This window comes from Sciurus vulgaris (genome assembly GCF_902686455.1).
Source record: "Sciurus vulgaris genome assembly, chromosome: 1".
NCBI lineage: Eukaryota > Metazoa > Chordata > Mammalia > Rodentia > Sciuridae > Sciurus > Sciurus vulgaris.
The window spans coordinates 111,507,880-111,527,812 of record NC_136461.1 but is presented as its reverse complement, the minus strand read 5'-3'; the positions used below and the strand labels follow the sequence as shown (position 1 = coordinate 111,527,812).

Below are 19,933 nucleotides of genomic sequence, written 5' to 3'. Positions count from 1 at the left end.
ACGGATTTGGGAAGACTGGAGATAACCAAGATCGAGATCATCTCCCTCTCAAACCCAAAACAAAAACAAGAGCGTGAGCCTGCAGGGCGCGTCACCAAGAACTAGCATCGGAAATTCTCTCTTTCTGGGTAGTAGAGAGTGACCTGGGCAGGTCAGATGTTGGGGAAAAGTTTTATGCTTCCAAGGGTATTGTGTTGGGATGGAGTGGGAGAGAAGTTCCTATTAATACACCTCTCTTCCAGTTTACAAAGCCTCAGGCCTTATTTGAGCCGCTGAATAACTCCAAATAGAAGGTGGATCTTATGATCTCCATTTCACAGGGAGACAAGTGAGACTCAGAAAGACTGAGGATTTGCAGACGCAGCCTGCATAAGTGCTGGCAAGAGAACTCTGTTTCCAAGGCCATGATCCATTATACCAGAGGGCTTTAAATATAAGCTCCAGGTGAGGCTTAAACTTCCTGGGTATCCCTGTTGTCCTGCTTTGTAAACATCAGATCCTGTCTACACACGAGTCCAGTGAAGGGAAGGGATCAGTGCCCAGAGGATGCTCTGACTAGGGGAACCTCAGCTGAACCCTCCTACCCAGATCTGCCTCAGAGCCTACAGGACACATCTTAATAACTTCATGTCTTTCAGTACACATGTACAACGGGAAAAGGGCAGTAGGGAAACTCACGTTTGACTACTGGTTTCATCACGACTCTATGGTCTTTCAGCAAGTCACTGAATTTCTTTAAGCCTCTGTTTCTCTACATATTAAACGGTGAGGGATGAACAGCCATTTCCATCAACAAGGAAAAAGGAATATATGAGATGACCAGTGAAAGTCCTTCGAAGATAGAAATTTTCTTCTCTAGGGCTAATCATGAGACAATAATAAGCTAATAAACCCGTTGCCTAACATATGGTAGGCACACAATAACCACAAAATGAATTAAGAGTCTCTGGCATGGAAGGGCAGGAAAAAAGCAAAATTCTTTTTCTGGAGATGTCTCAAGATAAAAGGTTGACTAAATTTATAGATTGAGGGGCTGAGGATGTTTTGTATTTTTCAGGTATCTTGTCAAATTAAAGGGGGATGCCCTCTCTGTTCACAGACCCCCCTTTCCTCTTAACCCAGTAATATTCTTCTCAATCTCTTTCCATTTACATACAAGTGAACTGATTTATTTTAGCCGAATACAGAACTTTATCCTTTCAAAATACTCATCATTTCTTTAAATCTTTAGTGCCACCTTGTGAGGCATATAGAAAAAGTATTAATATGCCCACTTGGGAAATTAAGATATGGTATGGGGAATCTACTGACTTGTCCAAATTTACACAAGTTACTGGCTAAATGGATTTGAACCCAGGCTTTCTGACTCCAGTCAACTATTCAGATTTTACACACACACACACACACACACACAATTTCTCAAACCATCCTCTCCACTTCCTACTATCTATTTCCTACCCTGCTTAAAAAGTGGTGAAAAAAGAATGAGAAAATCCTGGATATCTTCATATAAGAGCAAAATGTACCAATATGAGGACAGTGGTGAAGAAATCAACCTGTATGATTTTTTGAGGGCTTACTGGCCAGGCAGATTGGAGTGGTTTGGATTAATATTTTAAGTAGGGGTTGAGGGTGTAGCTCAGTGATAGAATACTTGCCTAGCATGCACAAGGCCCTGGGTTTGATCTCCAGAATTGGGGAAAAAAATAAAGTTCAAGTAGATTCTGGCTTATGGGAAAGAAAGATTTAATGACTTGACCCATCTTCCGCCCTTTACAGTTCTTTTAGTCAATACCTGAGTCTCTTCTAAAGGCAAGGTATGGGGCTCCTTGTGTACTGCATCAGATCGGAGCTACAGCTTTGTGAAACATCAGGCAGAGGGACCCATAAAAAGTAACCCTCCAAAGTAATTTTCAGATTCTAGAGCAGATGCATGTGGGCTGCAAAACCTTCTCTGCCTGTCTGCTCCTTAAGATGTTACATAAATCTCTGGCTGGCTCTCTTTCTCCCTCTCACTAACCTGAACCATTGTACTGTTTCATCCTATCATCCTGCCCCTACCTTCCCTCACATTTTCTCTTTGTCATGCCAGTCACCCCTCTTTCCACATGCCATACTCTTACTCCAACCTGTTTTTTTTTTTTTTATATCTAACTTTATTTTACTTATTTTTATGTGGTGCTGAGGATCGAACCCAGTGCCTTACATATGCTAGGCAAGTGCTCCACCACTGTCCCTGCAAATCTGTTCTTAAAGCTAATTTCTTTCTTACCAAGTGAACTCATAGCATCTGATTTTAGATCTATGGGGGACTGTTTTCCAAAAGCTTAAGTGAGAAGTTGGAATAAGCACTCTTGGGTTTCTTTACACATTTTTATAGCACTGTCTCCTTAGTGAGCTTGATGCTACCATATACACAAATGACAAAAATAACTCTCAAGCTCTCAAGCCAATTTTTCTCTTTGGTGAAGATGAGATACTGGGAGGACTTATGATGGGGTTACCTCCCTAATTATGTCCATACTTAAGATATCACTGCCAGTAATTTTTCAGTTGAATATTTTATAAGTAACTGTACTTATGGGAAAAAGAAGACTACCAGAGGTAAAAACTTGTGAATTGCTGCCTGCAAATTTACTGAGCAAAACTGTTATCCAAATAGTTGTTTAAAAACAAATATCTTTGGCTTTTGTAAATGGGACACAGGTTTTCACTAGGGTGTTTCAATCTATGGGGGGAGAGGGTTATTAAAAGTTTAATTAAAATGATGTTTTTAAAAGGGAAAATTAAGTAATAATGGAATCAGCTCTGTAAATCATATATAAAAATGAGTCATTGTTAGGAAAGAAATGCCAATTTTTTTGACAGTGTTATAAAAAAAAAAACCCTGTGTGTAGTGTTCATTTTTTAGATTTCTAGATATTGCTAGTTGAAAAGGCACAATGGAAGCAAGCAAATAATGAAGAGAATGATATAAGAAGTTTGGGTTTTTTTCTTTTTATTCCAAAAATTTATTTTGCCAAGAGGAAGGGAAGCACAGGTAATTGTTTGAAGGAGGATGAAACTTTCCATTTTTTTTCCCCAAGACTATGTAACTTGTAAAACGCTGCATTTAACATACTGCCTCCCCAAGTGCAAAGTGTCTCAAAAACTTACAACAAATGAAGAATTAAAAAATTATTAAAAAAGACTTTGATCTTAGCTGTAATGTGACTAGAATCCTTATGGCTTTACATGGGTGAATGTAAAGAAACAACAGCTGAGAGCTGAGAGGAGTGGAGAAAAGTGAGATGGACATATCTTTCAGCTTTTCCCTGTTTGTTTCCCTGCATTGGAAGCATTGACAGGAATCCAGTTATTTTACACAGTAATTCTGTATTCCCCCACTTAGAGAAAGGAATCAATTTTATTTATCATTATTAGTCAAATTAGCAAATGGTTAATTATGTGCGAACAATGTTCTAAGCACTTTATATGTATTATCTCATTTAATCCTTAAAAATCCTATGAGGAAGATACTGTTATTACTCCCATTAAATAGATAAGGAAACTGAGCCACAAAAGCCTAAAGGAGGGATTATACTGTGGTGTTTTTGCTATGATGATTTGAGAGTGCCTTAATTTCCTGGCATCATTGATGTCATCACTTTCTACTGCTTTCAAGAGAGGCAAATTGGGGCTGGGCTTGTAGCTCAGTGGTAGAGCACTTGCCTAGCATGTGTGAGGCACTGGGTTTGATCCTCAGCACTGCATATAAAAATAAAGGTCCATTGACAACTAAAAATTTTTTAAAAAGATTAATCATTGCTTTGGTATACTTTAGGTAGAGGCAATGCCTGCATTATGTTTGATGTAAAGTCATCTCAAGCCTCACCTTATAAGTTTCCACAAAGGAACCCCAAAGAAATAAAATCAAATCACTCATATCTTTTCACAAAATGAATTTTTTATTGTGGTCATACATGGTTTCTTAGTGCCACAGAAAATTCCAAGGTACGGACAAACAATTTTTGGATGGCTCTTCAGAGAAACATGATGAGTTCTCAGAACTGAGTTGTGCAGGAATGTGGTTAATAGAAAGAAAAAAGGTTCAAGGGGAGAGGAAATTGAGGAAGGTGGTATGTATATTACATGATTAGTTTTTAAACCCCTCTTGGCTCTGACAACACTTTTCCCAAGTAAGATCCCAAGAAAACCCATCACAAACTGGAGTGATTGTACTATCAAATACACAAAGAATACATTTACTTGATAAAGAAACCACAAGAAAAGTGGGTTGGGAAGGTTCAGACTTGTTCCCAGTGCATCACTGGGAGTCTTGGTGTTTGTGCCAGCAGTTCAGGAATCGCAGGCTACCAGGAGATGAATTCTAACAACAAGCACAAGACCCCTCTCCTTCCCTCTGGTCAGTAGGGAAGGCCTGTACTGGAGGCCAGAGGGGAAGCTGTGCTATTCTCTTTGCTCTCCATCATCTCATCTCCTGCTTGCTGACCTGGAAGGAACTTGAGAGCTGTCCTTGCTTCGGCTGTGCAGTCCAGAAGCCAGAACTTCCTCTAGGAAACTAACAAAAAGACTTGAGGTTACTTAAAGGAAAAAAGAAAGTCTCAACAAAAACAGAATCTCCTTTGTTAAAAAAAAAAAAAAAAAAAAAAAAAGAATCTCTTGCTCATGACATTGAACTACATAGATATGAATAGTATGCAAAAGTACAGGTCTGAAAAAAAATATTGCCACTGAGGAAAAAAAAAGTACAGGTCTGATATTTGGTTATAAAATACAAGTTATCATTTGAGCCTTAACACATCCAGACTAGAAGGAAAGCCCCTTTGTGTTCTTCCCCAGGGTCCTCATTGTCTTTTTTAGATTGAATTTGTAAGGTCTGTTAAGATTAACATTTTGCCGAGTGAGGTGGTATATGCCCATGATCCCAGTGACTCAGGAATCAGAGGCAGGAAGTTTTAAGTTCAAGGCAACTTGATGAGACCCTGTTTCAAAGTGAATATGTGGGGATGTGGCTCAGTGGTAAAGTAACCCTGGGTTTAGTCCCTGGTACTAAAAAAAAAGAAAAAAAGAAAGAAAAACAAAAGAGATTTTAAGTTTGAAATTTCTAGATAGGAACCCAGAATTTTAAGGGGCAAGGCTCCTATATTAACTTGGGATCATATTACATCAGCATTTTCTATCTATAGTCTTGAAATTGCCTCAGAACTTATATTGTGCCTTAAGTTTCTTCCTTATCCAATCTACTACAAAGAGGCACCAGAGTAACTTTTCTACAGTACAGATTATATCCTATTGCATACTCACCTCTTCTTTAAAAACTTTTTACTTACAGAAAAATGTATATCAAGTTCAAAATCCTTCATACTGTAGCCTGATAATAACTAGAATTTACATTTACTGTAGCCTGATAATATGTTGTATTTATTTTGTTCTAAGAATTGTTTTATCCACGTATATGTGCATATATATGCATGCAGCCCTATGAAATAGCTGCTCCTATTATCCTTATTTTAGAAAATGAAGAAACAAAGTTATAGAGAGGTAAGTAACCTGTTAAGGTCACAACAGCGAGTGAGTGGCTTAGCTGGGATTCAGACCCATGGTCTAGAGACCATGCCCTTCAGCATGATGTAAGGCTGCCTCTCACTTGTCTAGGTCAATGTCCCACAAGATGGCCTGTACCATCCATGCCCAACAGCACTCACTCTTCCCTAAACATAGCACAAGCTTTCACACCTTCGTGCTTTTGCTCTAACTATGCTCTATATCTGAGATGTCAGGTTGTCCCCTTCTCTCTTTGCTAAAATCTTTTTTATCTTTAAGGCTAAGAATCAAAAATCATTTTTTCTGCAAAGCCTTCCCAGACCCCTCCATGCTGAACTACCACTTCTACCACTATTATCACTTAGTCCCAGTGCTATTTTAGCAATATATTATTAACTTGGTACTGTATATATTCTTGTTGCCAAAATAGACCATGAACTCCTCAGGATGGGAATAAATTTTACTCAGCTTGTTTCTCCAGGGCTTAGCAAAGGTACCCAATAAAGGTAGGCTGAATAAACGAATTAATTAAAATAGCAACCCACTGGCAAGAGAACCTTCTCTATAACACAGGGGTTATTTGGCTGGTATTTGTAAGTATGCTCAGGACTTTCTTAGGAGACAGATCTACAGAAGACAAAGTGTTGGAAGAATGACCAGGAACCTTACTTATTATTATCATTTTATAGCTCTAGACTTGGAAGATTCTGGGCTTGAAGGATTTAAATTCCAAACTCCTTTGCAAAAAAAAAAAAAAAAAAAAAAAAAAAAAAAAAATTAGGTACAGGGAAAGGAGTAAGTTAAGTTCATTTACTCCTCTACTGAAATATAGGCAAGGCAACTCTGTGTGGCCTGGTCTATTAGCCAGTTGAACTGAGAACACTTGGAGGTCAGAAAACAAGTGTTAGGGAATGAGGTAGTGCTGCTTTTTTTGAAAGAGAACATAACAAGTCTTTGATTAGTGACTTCTAGTAACAATGAAACAAATGTGCTGGGAAGCTCTACAGGAATTTATCAGGTGATCTTTGCTTCATTTCCAACACTGCTACAAAGGAAAAAATAACTTTGCTAAAATTATACTTAAAGATCCTCCTCTGTATATCAACAAGACCCTACATTCCTGACTGCAAAAGGAAAACACTATATTTTCCAAATCTAATTTTGCTTCTTACGGCCATTGTGACTTAGAAAAATCTATTTGGGGACTTTGGTGAGTCATTGCACAGAATGCTTAAAAAATTATGGGCAGTGAACATATTGGTAGCTGTAACCCTAAATTTAGTCTATGTTTAAAAGCAAAAACAAAACAAAAAGGATGATTTTTCTTTCTAGATTTGTTTTAAACCAATCTCACTTAAAAAGCAAACTCAAAAATCCCCATCTCCTGTGGTGCTTTAATCCAATTCAATTCAGTTTAATTCAATTTAATGAATATTTACTGAGCATCCATTGTGAACAGACATTGAACTAGGAGTATGAATGAACACCTGTTATGATTCTTATCTTAAGGGGCTCTCAGTCAGAGACACATACAGAATCACAGCTCAACATGAGACATGGTATAAACAGAGCACCAAAGACTCACTAACCCAGTGAGTTAACACTACTACTCTTCTTGGTTTGTACTGTCATCAAGTGTGCTTTCCTGACTATGGATAGAGGAAGGTGGGTGGGAAAAAAAGCAGAATCCTCCACCCCTGATTTTAAAAAGTCATCCTCAAACAGTCTTAAGTCACACATCAATAAACAAGTGTCTTCACTGTTAAAGTCTCTGGTATAGGATTAGAGACCAACACTTACAGAATTAAAAATTGTAATTACTAAAGTAATTCAGCTAATTATATCCCTGAACTAGGCTATATAATATAACAAACAACATATGTGTATGTATCTATACTTAAAATATATACTCCTTTTTCACTATAATCCATAGATAAAAATTATAAGTGATGGGAGAGGGAAGAAAGGGGAAAGGTTGATCAGTGTATACTAAGTTATAGTTAGATAGGATTAAGGAGTTTGAGTGTGCTATTGCATAAGAGAGTGATTATAGATAACAATAATGTACTGTATATGTTAAAAAGCTAGAATAAAGGATTTTAAATGTTTCTACCATAAAGAAATAAGAAAAACTTGAGAAGACAGATGTTTATCCTGATTTAATCATCATACAATGTATACATGTATTGAAAGGTCATATACCTCATAAATATGTATTTTTATGTTTTTAGGTATCATTGAAAAATAAATTTCAATTAAAAAATTACACAGGAGTTTTTTGTAACAAAGACAACTTAGGGAACCTAAAATATGAAGAATGGTATTGGTTAAAAAAAAAAAAGGTGGGGGGATCTCATAGGCAACAGGAAAGTAGAAAAAGACTTTCATAAAAATGAGAAAACCCCAAGGTATTAGCTTCTAATTAAGCTAAACACTTGGAGATGTTTGAGTATGGGAGTTGGTGAGGGAGAAGAATAGGAAGGAATTTTTAATAGCTTTAAACACTGAAAGCTCCCCTTCCTTCTCCTCCTGGTTTTCAGAGACACTATTATGTTTCATAAATTTTTTTTGTTTCATATATTTTTGCTTTTTACACATAATATTCCTTCTGCTTCCCATATGTTGTCTAGTAGAACTATGCATCTTTTAAAACACACCTTTCACATGATCTCTCTTCTATGAAGCTGTCCTTACCTGTACTTCCTTCCTCTTAAAGTTACCTACTTGCTTCTCTGTATCTTATACTATGTTGTTATTTGTCTACATGTCTATTTTCCATGTACGCCTATGAGTTTTTTGAGGTGATACATGAATATTGTAAGTTTTAAATAGCACACAAAAAATCTCATGTCTTCCTTGAATCTTCTTCCCATTATTCTTTTCAAAGATAAAAATGGATTTGATCAACAAATATTTATTGAGCGCATACTGTATGCTAGGCACTGTGCTAGAAGCTATGAATATAGCAATAAAGAACATAAAAAACCCAACTTTGGACTCATGGAATTTATATTCCAATGGGGGAATAAGGAAGATAAAAGTAATTAATGGGTAAATTATAATAACACACAACAAGAATAAGGAAGAAACTATGTCACTTTACAAAGAAATTGAGGCACAGAGAAGTCAAACTCTTTTATCTTACAATACCAGGCACTCTAGCTTCAGAGTTTGTTTTCCTAACTATGATGTTACGCTGCCTTGCTACAGTATGTTAGATGAAGGACATGCTATGGAGAAAAATAAAGCAGTTTTAAAGAATTGGAGATGTTGTCAGTGGTGTGAGATTTTAAATTCAGTACTCCTGGATGACCTCACTGAGAAACTGACATTTATAAGTCAAGACCTGACTTATAGCATTTATCTGGGGGAAGAGCATGTGCAAAGGAACCAAGGCTCAGAATGTTCACTGAACAGAAAGGAGACTGGTGTGGTTGAAGGGAGTAAGGTGATGGGTAATAAGGAATGAGATCAGACAGATTAAGGAAGGAGATGGAGGGGAGTATGAAGATGAGATCGTTTGAGACCTGCTGATTCTTGTAAGAATTTTCATATTTTGGGTATGAGGAAGGATGTTTGTAGGGTTTTTCAGAGTGACATATCCTAAATTACATATTTTCACAAGATCATTGTACTCCTGTAATGATGATGTGATGGATAGAGGCAGGGAACCAAGAGGGCAAAAGATTCTGGACTTATTTTGAAAGTAAGGCTCACAGGATTTACTTATAAATCAGGACGTAGATGTGAGAGAAACAGGGGCGTCAAGAAAACAGCAAGGTTTTTCATCTAAGTAACTCAAAGAAATGAAATGTCACCGAGTTGGGAAATCTGAGAAGGATTATGTTTAGAAAGAAAGATTATAAGTGTTTGTATTTTTAATCAGTACTAGGAATGGAACCCAGAGCCTTATACATGCTAGACCAGCACTCCAATAGGTGGGTTGTACCTCTGGCCCCAGAAATTTGTGTTTGATCTCATTAAATATGGATGCTTGTTAGACATTCAAGTAGAAATGATGGTATAGAGGGAATATGGGTATAGAAGCCTGGAGTTTGGGGAAGAGGTTCAGACTAGAAACAGGGTTTTAATGAAGGTGGTAGTATTTACTTTCAGGGGAATATATGGCAATTTCTGGTCACATGTTTCATTGTCATAATTGGCATCTAGTGGGTAGAGGTCGAGGATATTGCTGAAAATTCTACAATGCAAAGGGCATTTTCCTACAACAAAGATTATCTGGTTCAAAATATTAGAGTGTTGGGGTGGGCAAGAATGGAGGAAGGATGGATTGTATTGAAGAAAATGAGGGTGGGGAAGGGGGAGGGAAGAAAAGATAATAGAATGAGACAAACATCATTACCTATGTACATGTATGATTACACAAATGGTGTGACTTTACATTGTGTACAACCAGAGAAATGAAAGCTACACCCCATTTGTGTACAATGAATTAAAAAAAAAAAAAAAAAAAAAAAGAGTGTTAAGGTTAAGAAACTTTGGACTAAAAGTAAAAATCTGGGAGTCAGCAGTGGAGAAAGAGAATTAAAAGCCAGGATACCAGATGAGATTGTCAAGGCAACAGATGTAGATATAAGAGATGGTCTAAGGACAGCGTCCTAGAGATACCCAAAATAGGGGAAAACAGCAAAAGAGACAGAGAAAGAATGGCCACTGAGGTAAGAAGGGTAAAACAGTATAATTCCTGGAAGCTAAGTGAAAAAATGATTTTAGAGACTTGGGTGTGTAGCTTGGTGGTAGAGTGCTTTCCCAGCATGTGTGAGGCTCTGGGTTCTAACCCCAGACCCTGGGGGTGGGCGGTGGGGAGGGAAGGTTTCAAAGTAAAAGAACTGACCAAATGTGTCAAACACTGCTGAAAGGTCAAGACAAATGAGGAATATATTCACTCTGGGTTCAGCCATATGGAAGTTCCTGGGGACCGTGATAAAAGGATTTGGGGAATGAGTGGAGTGGTGCAGGAGAATGTGGGTTGAAGAGGATGGATGAGGGGAGGAATTAGAGATAATGAATGTAAACAACTTTTGGAGAATTTTGCTATAAAAGAGACAGAGGGGCTGGGAGAACAGCTCACGTATAGAACACGTGCTTACCATGCACAAGCCTTGGGTTCCATTTCCAGCACAAGGGGAAGAGGGTGGGAGGAAGAAAGGGAGAGGACACATAAGAAAACCCTGAGAGAAAAAGGAGGCTAAAGAGAGGGTTTTAAAGGAAACGGCTGCATGTTTCTGTTTCTATGAATGATCCATTGCGGCGCGGGGGGATGATTTAGGAAAGAAAGGGGACAAGTTTGGAGTGATACTCTGGAGTAGGTGAGGCAGGATGGGATCTAGTGCCCACATTTTAGAATGGCTGGCTTTAGCCCAGAGCATTCATCCAATGTGACAGGATGCAAGGTAGTGGGAGGCAGTGGTTGTGGAAGTTGTGGACGGTCTTACCTAATGGTTTCTCTTACCAATTGACATATGTCTTCAGCATTACCATCTTCATGTGTGTATCCTTAGCATAAGGTAGGTATTGAATTAAGAGTTTGCTGAATGACTACATGAATCAGATACATATTTTTAAAATAAGTTAAGACCTCCCAGTATAGATGTCACCTACTACGATACATACCCAATAGCAACTGTAACAGGAGCAAAGAAAAAAGGCTGGCTTTCGGCATCTGTCTGAAATGCCAGGAATCTCATACACAGAGATCATCCTGCTCCACGGTGGATATATACTTTACCCATAAAGAACTTCTCATTATGTCTCAAATGTGCTATTTTCTTCTTCTTCTGCCTTTTTTTTTTTTTGGTACTGAGGATTGAACTCAGGGGTACTTGATCATTGAGTTACATCCCCAGCCCTATTTTGTATTTTATTTAGAGAGAAGGTCTTACTGAGTTGCTGTTTTCTCAGCCCTGACTGCTCAGTCTTCCTATGGAAATCCTATTTATCCTTTAAGGTCGAGCTGTCCTCTGTGAAGCACTTCCTGATTACTCAGTTGGAATTCGTTATTTCTATGTAGGACACATTTTATTTATATTCATTGACACGTCTCAATTTTTTATCAGGCCTAAGAATGCCTAAGAGCAGAATAAAACAAATTTCTTGGTCTCAGAGGTGTAGACTGGATTGGTATACCAGTTTATACCTTTCGTTGACTAGTGTTTTAAAAATGCATGATTTTATGTCATTGTTCATAAATTGACTTTTAATTATCAGTTAAATTATTTAATTCTTCCCCACATATCCCTCCAAATTATAAGAAAATGGTCACTGTAAAAAATAATATAATCCTGCCTCTAAATTATGTTAAAAGATGTGTCATGTTCATTTTGTGCCTTTGTGTGTCCCTAGGACTAATAATATCCTAATTTGAGAAAAACAGATTTGTTTTATTCCCCCTCTGGATCATAAAGGATAGGCACATCCTACCTATTTTTGTATTTTAGCATCTACCTTGAATAGTAGCTTATAGCTACTCAAAAAATATTCTCCCTCCTTGCTCTCAAGCAGTATAATAATATTCTGTTAATTCTCTTGGTTCATATTTCTTCTGTTACTGAGAGAAGCAACAGTGATAGTAAAAAATAAAATAAAAAACCTTAAGTGTCTATGGACAGGTGAATGGAGAGAAAACTGTGGTAAATTTATATAATGAAATCTTACACAGTACTGAAAAATGAATGAACAAGGTTACATGCAATAATACTGATAAATCTTAGAAAGCAATGTTTACTGAAAAAAGTATAATACCATTTTTATAAAGCTCAAAAACAAGCAAAGTTAAACATGTTGTTTAGAAATACATAGATAAGTGACAAAAATACCACCTTCTTCCACCAAAGCAAGGGAATTAAACACCAAATTTAAGAGAGTGCTTACTTGTTAAGGGAAGATAAGGGATGTAATTGGAGAGAAACACATGGACAGATTTATGTTACTGACAATTTTCTAGTTCTCTCTTGAGTTAAATGAACAGTTCAAGGACGTTCATTATATAATCATGCTAACTTACATGTTATATATCTTGTTTTATAAATACCAAATGTTATACTAAAATACAATAAAACCCACAAAAGTTGGGGGCTGAACAAGATTCTTTTTCTTTTTTTTTTTTGGTACTGGTGATTGAACCCAGAGGTGCTTTACACTGAGTCACATCCCCAACACTTTTTATTTTTTACTTTGAGACAGGGTCTTACTAAGTTGTTTAGGGGCTTGCTAAATTGCTGAGGCTGGCCTCAAACTTGTTATCCTCTTGCCTCAGTCTTTCAAGTTGTTGGGATTACAGATGTGTAGCAAATGTACCCAGCCACAGTGAGATTCTTTTTTAAAAAATAAATATACAGGACACAATACCTTTATTTATTTTTTTATGTGGTGCTGAGGATCAAACCCACTGAGCCACAACTCCAACCTCAGAGTGAGATTATTTACTCTAGATTTTCTCCGAATCTTTAACATGCAAATGTGAACTGTGATTTTCCAAAAAAGGGAAACAGCATTTTCCAAACTTGGTTGACTATAAAATCCTTTTTAAAAAATGGAAAAACTATCAGTATCTCCCCAGATTTTCTATAGAATGGATCCTGGGAAACAATTAGGGTATAATATTTCCTTGATTATAATCAGTTCCACTGAGGTTACTTTACCTGTGATACAAAAGATGTAATTGCCTATTAAAAAATATAGCTACTCCTCCTTCTCAAGTCCCACCTTTTTACTGGACACCTGACTTATGAAAAAATAAACACTGAGAAGAAATAGGACAAAAGAGAAAACAATGGAATTCTACATGCATCCAGCATTGTGCATGTATTATTCCTTAAAATATCATGTGAAGAGAAAGGAAGAAATTACCCTTAGATTCCACAGGTAAAAGATGGATTCCTTGAGACAGAAATGCCTGTAATATCAGTCACACAGAGGTCGAAAAGGAGGTTATCATCTGAGAATGAAAAGAGCTATAGATGTGCTTTCCCACCACTGGGAACATTCAAGACCACTTGATTTGTCAGAGCAACCACAACTGCAGGAGTAGAATCATGCCCTCTATTTAAAAAAAAAAAGAAAGAAGGAAAGAAGGAAAGAAAGAGAGAGAGAGAGAGAGAGAGAGAGAGAGAGAGAGAGAGAGAGAGAGAGAGAGAGAGAGAAAGGAAGAAAGAAAGAAAGAAAGGGAGAGAAAGAAAGAAAGGAAGAAAGAAAGCCCCAAATAACTCAGCTGTAGCAGCAATGGAGGGTTAAGACTCTTTGCAAATCTTTAATTATAGAGGTACTGATGCTGGGGGCTTCAAAGGGAAAATTTTAAGTGAGCACAAATGGAAATGGAACTAGTAAAATTTTTCTCCTCACAGACCACAAAGGTCATTTGGCATCTGGACTACCTCCACAGTAAATTTTATCACTGCCGTGGTATATTTCCACTTGGAATAATAATAATGATAATAATATAACCCTGCCCCTGAATTACGTTAAAGGTTCTTAAAATAAGCAATACAGTTTTGGTAGAGGAATGAAGTGACCCACTAAACAGAGTTAGCATTTTTGAGCTTTTTCTTCCATTTTAAAGTTTTATTATTTTACCCAACAAATCCTGGAAGAAATTTGCAAACATTGTATTGGATTTTATACACTACACAAAAAGGCATTTCTTGCAAACTTGTGAGAGAGAATGTTTTCCTATAACATTTTCCCATAAGTCAACATCTGGCTGCAAGAAACAGAAACTCATTCAAATTAGCTCAAGCAAAAGAAAAATGTTTACTATATGGCACTGGAGGTGGAGTGAGGAGTGATGAATTGTAAGAGTGCTTTGGAACCAGACAGCCTCTACCTCTTTGATTCTTGTTTCACTCTTTAAGTTTCACACTATTAGTCTAGTTCATTCTTCTTTGCATCTGGGTTGAAGTAAACTGGTTTTTAGCCAATCTTTTCACATATAAATTGGAGATTTACCAATTTAAGTATCCTCAGCAGCTAACCTCAGTGCTGGCAAAGGCATGATGTGAAAGTATAAATACACTTTTAGGTATTTACATTATAAAGGTATAAGAAAAAATTTCTGGCTGTTAATTTAGTAATTCAGCATCTTAAAAATGCTTATATCCCCTGATGAAGTGATTTCATACAACATTGCTAGCATACAAATTTGAGCCTGAAGTCTAGTTTTATACTTCCTGGCTATCCGATCTACTTCAAACTACTTAATATCTCTATGTTGCAGTTTTTTCATTTAAAATTGTGATCATAATAATCTTACTTCTTGGATCATCATAATTAAAAGAGATAATATACATAGTGAATTAAGCAGACTGCATATAGCTTATCTTAAGTAAACAACTGGACACGTGTATAAAGATGTGTATATAAAGTGTTGTTTATTATAGCACTGATTATATAAATAAAAAAATTATAAAAAATTAGTATCAAACAATATTTGTTTTGTTCACAACTATATGTTCGGTCTCAAGATAGTTCCTGGAACTTGGTGCATAGTAAGTATTTGTTGAAGGAACAAAAAACAGGACTGACTAACTAATGTGGCACAATACAATAGAATGTGATTCAGTTATTAGAAATGACATAGGTAAGCATTTTCATTGAAAACACATTAGTATACTTCCTTTTATTAAAAAAATATATATTTATAGAAAAAGTCTATGTATCAGGATGCTGACAACATTCCCTATGATGGGATGGTGGCAGTATGGACACTTATATTATCTGCTCCTTGTTTTTTTTTTTTTTTTTTGTTCTTATTTTTTCAACCCAGGGCCAAGGACCAAACTCAGAGCCTTGAGCTTGCTAGGCAAGTAATCTGGCCACTGAACTAAATCCCCAACCCCTATTATCTTCTTTTTACTTAGCTGTATTTAATATTTTTCCTGCAAGGATTATGTATTGACTTTGTAATAAAAATTTATTTTTAATTTAAAAATACATTATGTACATAAATAAACTGGAATCAGGAACCATGTCTAGATTTGAGTCTTTGGTTAAACTCAACTTTAAAAGAAGGATTATTAGATCTCATTTATATGTTTAATTTTGCATTAGACATTAAGATCTTATAGGTGTAGAACATGTCTTTATCGTTCTAGCACCTCGAACAAAACCTTACACATAATGGGTATTCAATAAATGCTACATTCTATCATGACTTCTGCAATGTTTGTTTAATACTTTGGTCACAGGAGGAAAATAAACTCCCAAAGAAGATCTTTACAAAGAAGGTAATGGTTTCAACAGTTTCAAACAGCATCTTGAAATGCCCATAAGTGAAGAAGAGAGTTCCCTGGATTCTTTTCTCTTTGAAATGCAAATTCTGTCATAGTATCCTAATTTTTCTGTAAATAATTCAGAGATCGAACCAACTTGTGGTTACAGGAGAAGGTCCAAGTTTCTAGTGTTACTTGTTTAGGTAGAAATCTATAAAGTACTTCTTGATAACATGAATTGGCCTCTTCCTGATTTCAAATTTCTAAGCTTTTAATTGTGTTCTCTACAAAAAGATTAATGTCACTGATTCACTGTCACAGTTAAAATCATTTTTAAGATTTAGACATCATTTCAGATAGTGATGAAAATAACAGCTATTACTAGTTATCAAGTTAATCACTTTTATTCAAAGAGCAACATGGTCACTTAAGTCTCATTCTAAATCTTTTGTGTGTGTGTGTGTGTGTGTGCGCGCGCTAGTGCGTGCGTTACTAGGGATTGAACCTAGGGGTGCTCTACAGCCAAGCCAGAATCCCAGCCATCTTAATTTTTTATTTTGAAACAGGGTCTTGGCTATTGAGACAACCTCCTGTGTTGCTAGGATTACAGGTGTGGGCCACTGTACCTGGCTCTTAATCATCTTTGAATGACAAAAATCACTTCTGTTTTATTTTCCTTCTGCTCTGGTTTACAGTATTTTTTTTTTATTGTAAACAAATGGGATACATGTTGTTTCTCTGTTTGTACATGGCGTAGAGGCATTACATTTGTGTAATCATAAATTTACATAGGATAATGTTGTTTGATTCATTCTGTTATTTTTTCCCTTCCCCCCACCCCTCCCACCCCTCTTTTCCCTCTATACAGTAGTTCCTTCCTCCATACTTGCCCCCCTCCCTAACCCTAACTCTAACCCTAACACTAACCCTTCCCTCCCCCCCATTATGTGTCATCATCCACTTATTAGCGATATCATTCATCCTTTGGCTTATCTCACTTAGCATGATTTTTTAGTAGACAAAAAGTTCACATTTTGTCTATTTGGTAAAAATAAATTTTGCTGACATTAAAAGGGGTTAAAAAGAAATTAGCTAGGCAGATCTTCTACAATATTTCAACTGAGTGCCCACACACCCAGACTAGAAACAGACTCTGTTCAATTCCAACTTTACAAATTAGTTTTATGATTTTGGGCAGGATATTTAATGTCTCAGTTTTCTCAAATGAAAAACAAGGTAGATGATGAAATAAAATTATTTATCTGGGTTGTGACAAATGAAACTGAATGCATAAAGTATTTGTAAATCACAAACAAGGACTGCATAAGTAATTTTTTTGGCATGTACATGTTAGGCAAATGTTCTATTACTGAACTACACTCCCAGACCATGCATAGGTAATTTTAAATGTTTTGATAGTCACATTTATTTATTTATTAGTGTCAGGGATACTTAATCACTGAGCCACATTCCCAGCCCTTTTTATTTTTTATTTAGAGACAGGGTCTTGCTAAGTTGCTTAGGCTTCCAAGTCACTGGAATTATAGGCATGTGCCACCATACCAGCCTGAACTGTATCTTCACAATGCCAAATCCTTTAAAAAAACTCAACCCTATAATGCTAACTCATAATGAAAATCAGTCCTTGCAACAGTCTACAACGCCCCTCATGATTAGGCCCAAGGTGACACTCTTCAATTTTATTGATATGGTTCACTCCCTACCACCTTCAACTCTTCGCACAAATCTCATTTTACTGAGACTTTCCTGACATCATATTGAGTAGTGGTGACATACTCCCATTGTCCTCAAGCACTACAATTTCCCTTTACCCTGCTCTACACTTTCTTCCACAGCATATATCATTTTCTGATTTTGAAATTTATGCATTTATTAAGTCTATTATTTATTTGTCTCTCCCGCACTAAAATGAAAAAAAAAAAAAAAAGTCTCACAAGGGATAGGATCTTTATTTTATGCGTGTAGGTATCCCAATGCTCAGTGAATGAACTACTGACTTTATGTTGTTCTCATGTATTCAATAAATATTTATCTATTCTAGAACTCAATTAGGGCAATATGACTTCTGACTTCGGTGAAAATACTTGTGGTGCTATAGTAATGATTCATATCACATATAATTCCTAAAAATTGAAATCTGACATCCCCCCGCAACTGAGGATCTATTAGTCTAATATGATTAATGAGACAAATTAAGAGGGAAATAGTAAGGGAGAAAAATAATCCCATAAGCAGGGCACTACTGAGAGAGGGGAATGATAGTCTGTACATTGCAAGCCTGCATGAATTCAGAGACATACTGGACTGCTTAGGGCAGGCACTTGCATATGTTCAGATCACTTCTCTGCCTTAAAAAAAAAAAAGCATGAACATTATACCTTTAAAGAGTTCTCTGTAATTGGTTAGTATGTTTTATTTCTTTATATTTCATCTTATACAAAAAGGAAAGCAATACAAAATTCATATTAAATTTCATATGGCTATGAAAGAAAAAAATAATAAAATATTGACTGCCTGCTTAATTCAGAAGGCAATTTTATTAAAAATATTGCTAAGGAGATAATTCCCTTCTACATAGTTCTTTGGTATCTTAGCCGCAAATATATGCCTTCTATTTTAAATGGTATTTAAATCTAAACAAAGGTTATCACAATTATAACTAATCAGAACAGGTCCTACAGAAACAGATTATACAACTACAGAAGGCCTGCATATATATAGAACTCAGTTTCATTATAGCCAGTACTAGAACCACTAAAAACAAAAATCATAAAAGAATTGTCTTAAGTTAAAAAGAACCACTTGTAACTTTGGCAACATATATTTCAGATTAAATTAATGCATACTTCCCTTCAAGATATAAGGGATATGTAATTCCAGGTACCTTCTGGGTTAAGATGAAGAAACATATTTACACGAAAACTTTAGTCTTTCATGAAAAATCATATTCATTTCTGGAAATATACCAGAGAGGGAAGGCAAGAATTGCTTTTCTTCTTCTTCTTCTTCTTTTTTTTGCTTTTATTCTTTAAGTTTTGTTTACAACTAAGATTTTGCTTAAATTTATAGTAAAGATCATCTTGATGTACGTTAAAAATAAGAGGATATCTCAGGATGAAGAGTGTTAAAATTACTAAATGAGGGACTAACAGTATAATTTTCTGGTATGCAGGAACTAATTTTGACACATTAACTCATTACATTAAGTAACTCACCTGAATCATAAACTCTTATGGTTTATGTAAGTTTTATTAAGTGGTGATTTTGAATTTGACTGCAGAATAGATCTATAGTAATCTCAGATTTTATTTAAGAGTTATAAAGATTAGGGAAGCAAAGTGAACTATATCCCAGAAACATCCCACAATAATTATTTGCCACTCTGAAAAAACAGTGGCTTCTGTATCAGCATGTCATACTGTGATGACAGGATATGATTTATATCCTGCTCACTGGGGTACCCCCTAATGCAGATCCTCATGGGGCAGCACATACTATAACTTACATGATTCCAAGTATAGAAGGAGGGCATTCATCATGGCACATCTAAAAGCAGACTGTTTCCTAATCTCCATATTCTCTCAAAGTAATACTTCTGTACTGTGGAGCTCTTGAAATTAAGGCTATTTCTTTGTTATTTATTCCTTTGACCTTTTTCTTAAGAAATAACCTATGTATTACATTGGGGGTATAATAAAACCCCATTAAAATTAAGTTCTAATAATTTACAGCCACAAATGACTCAACTTTTTCTTCCCCATCAAAATTTTTGTTAGGACAGAGCAGTTTTTACTATCTCCAGCTTAATACCTGGTGGTTTAAAAAAAAAAAAAAAAAAAAAAAAAAAAAAAACACTGGCATTTCTCTTACTGAGAACATAAGATTCCCCCTGTCCCAGGGCTTTGTGTATGTCAGGCAAACACTCCACCACTGAGTTATCCATTTCCATTCCTAGGATTTCAATATGCATTACAAGTTGGATACACGGGCACAATGGTGTACAGCTGTAATCCTAGCTACTCAGGAGGCTAAAGCAGGATGATTGCTTGAGCCCAGGAGTCTGAGGCCAGCCTGGGCAACATAGAGACTCCACTTACTCAGTAGATTAGTAAGTGGTAGCCCCCATTCATCATGAAATT

The 19,933-nt window shown here is 36.1% G+C and overlaps 1 protein-coding gene across 3 annotated transcripts in view; it reads right to left on the bottom strand.

The window, feature by feature from the left end:
- Positions 1 to 3,926: 3,926 nt before the first annotated feature.
- VPS45 (vacuolar protein sorting 45 homolog) overlaps positions 3,927 to 19,933 on the bottom strand; it is a 58,498-nt gene continuing 42,491 nt past the window's right edge. For all 3 annotated transcript variants that reach the window (XM_079107376.1, XM_079107375.1, XM_079107377.1), the window contains one exon: positions 3,927 to 4,561. In XM_079107376.1, the coding sequence (XP_078963502.1) occupies positions 4,474 to 4,561 (88 nt within the window). In that variant the 3' untranslated portion in view covers positions 3,927 to 4,473. The remainder of the gene's footprint in view (positions 4,562 to 19,933) is intronic.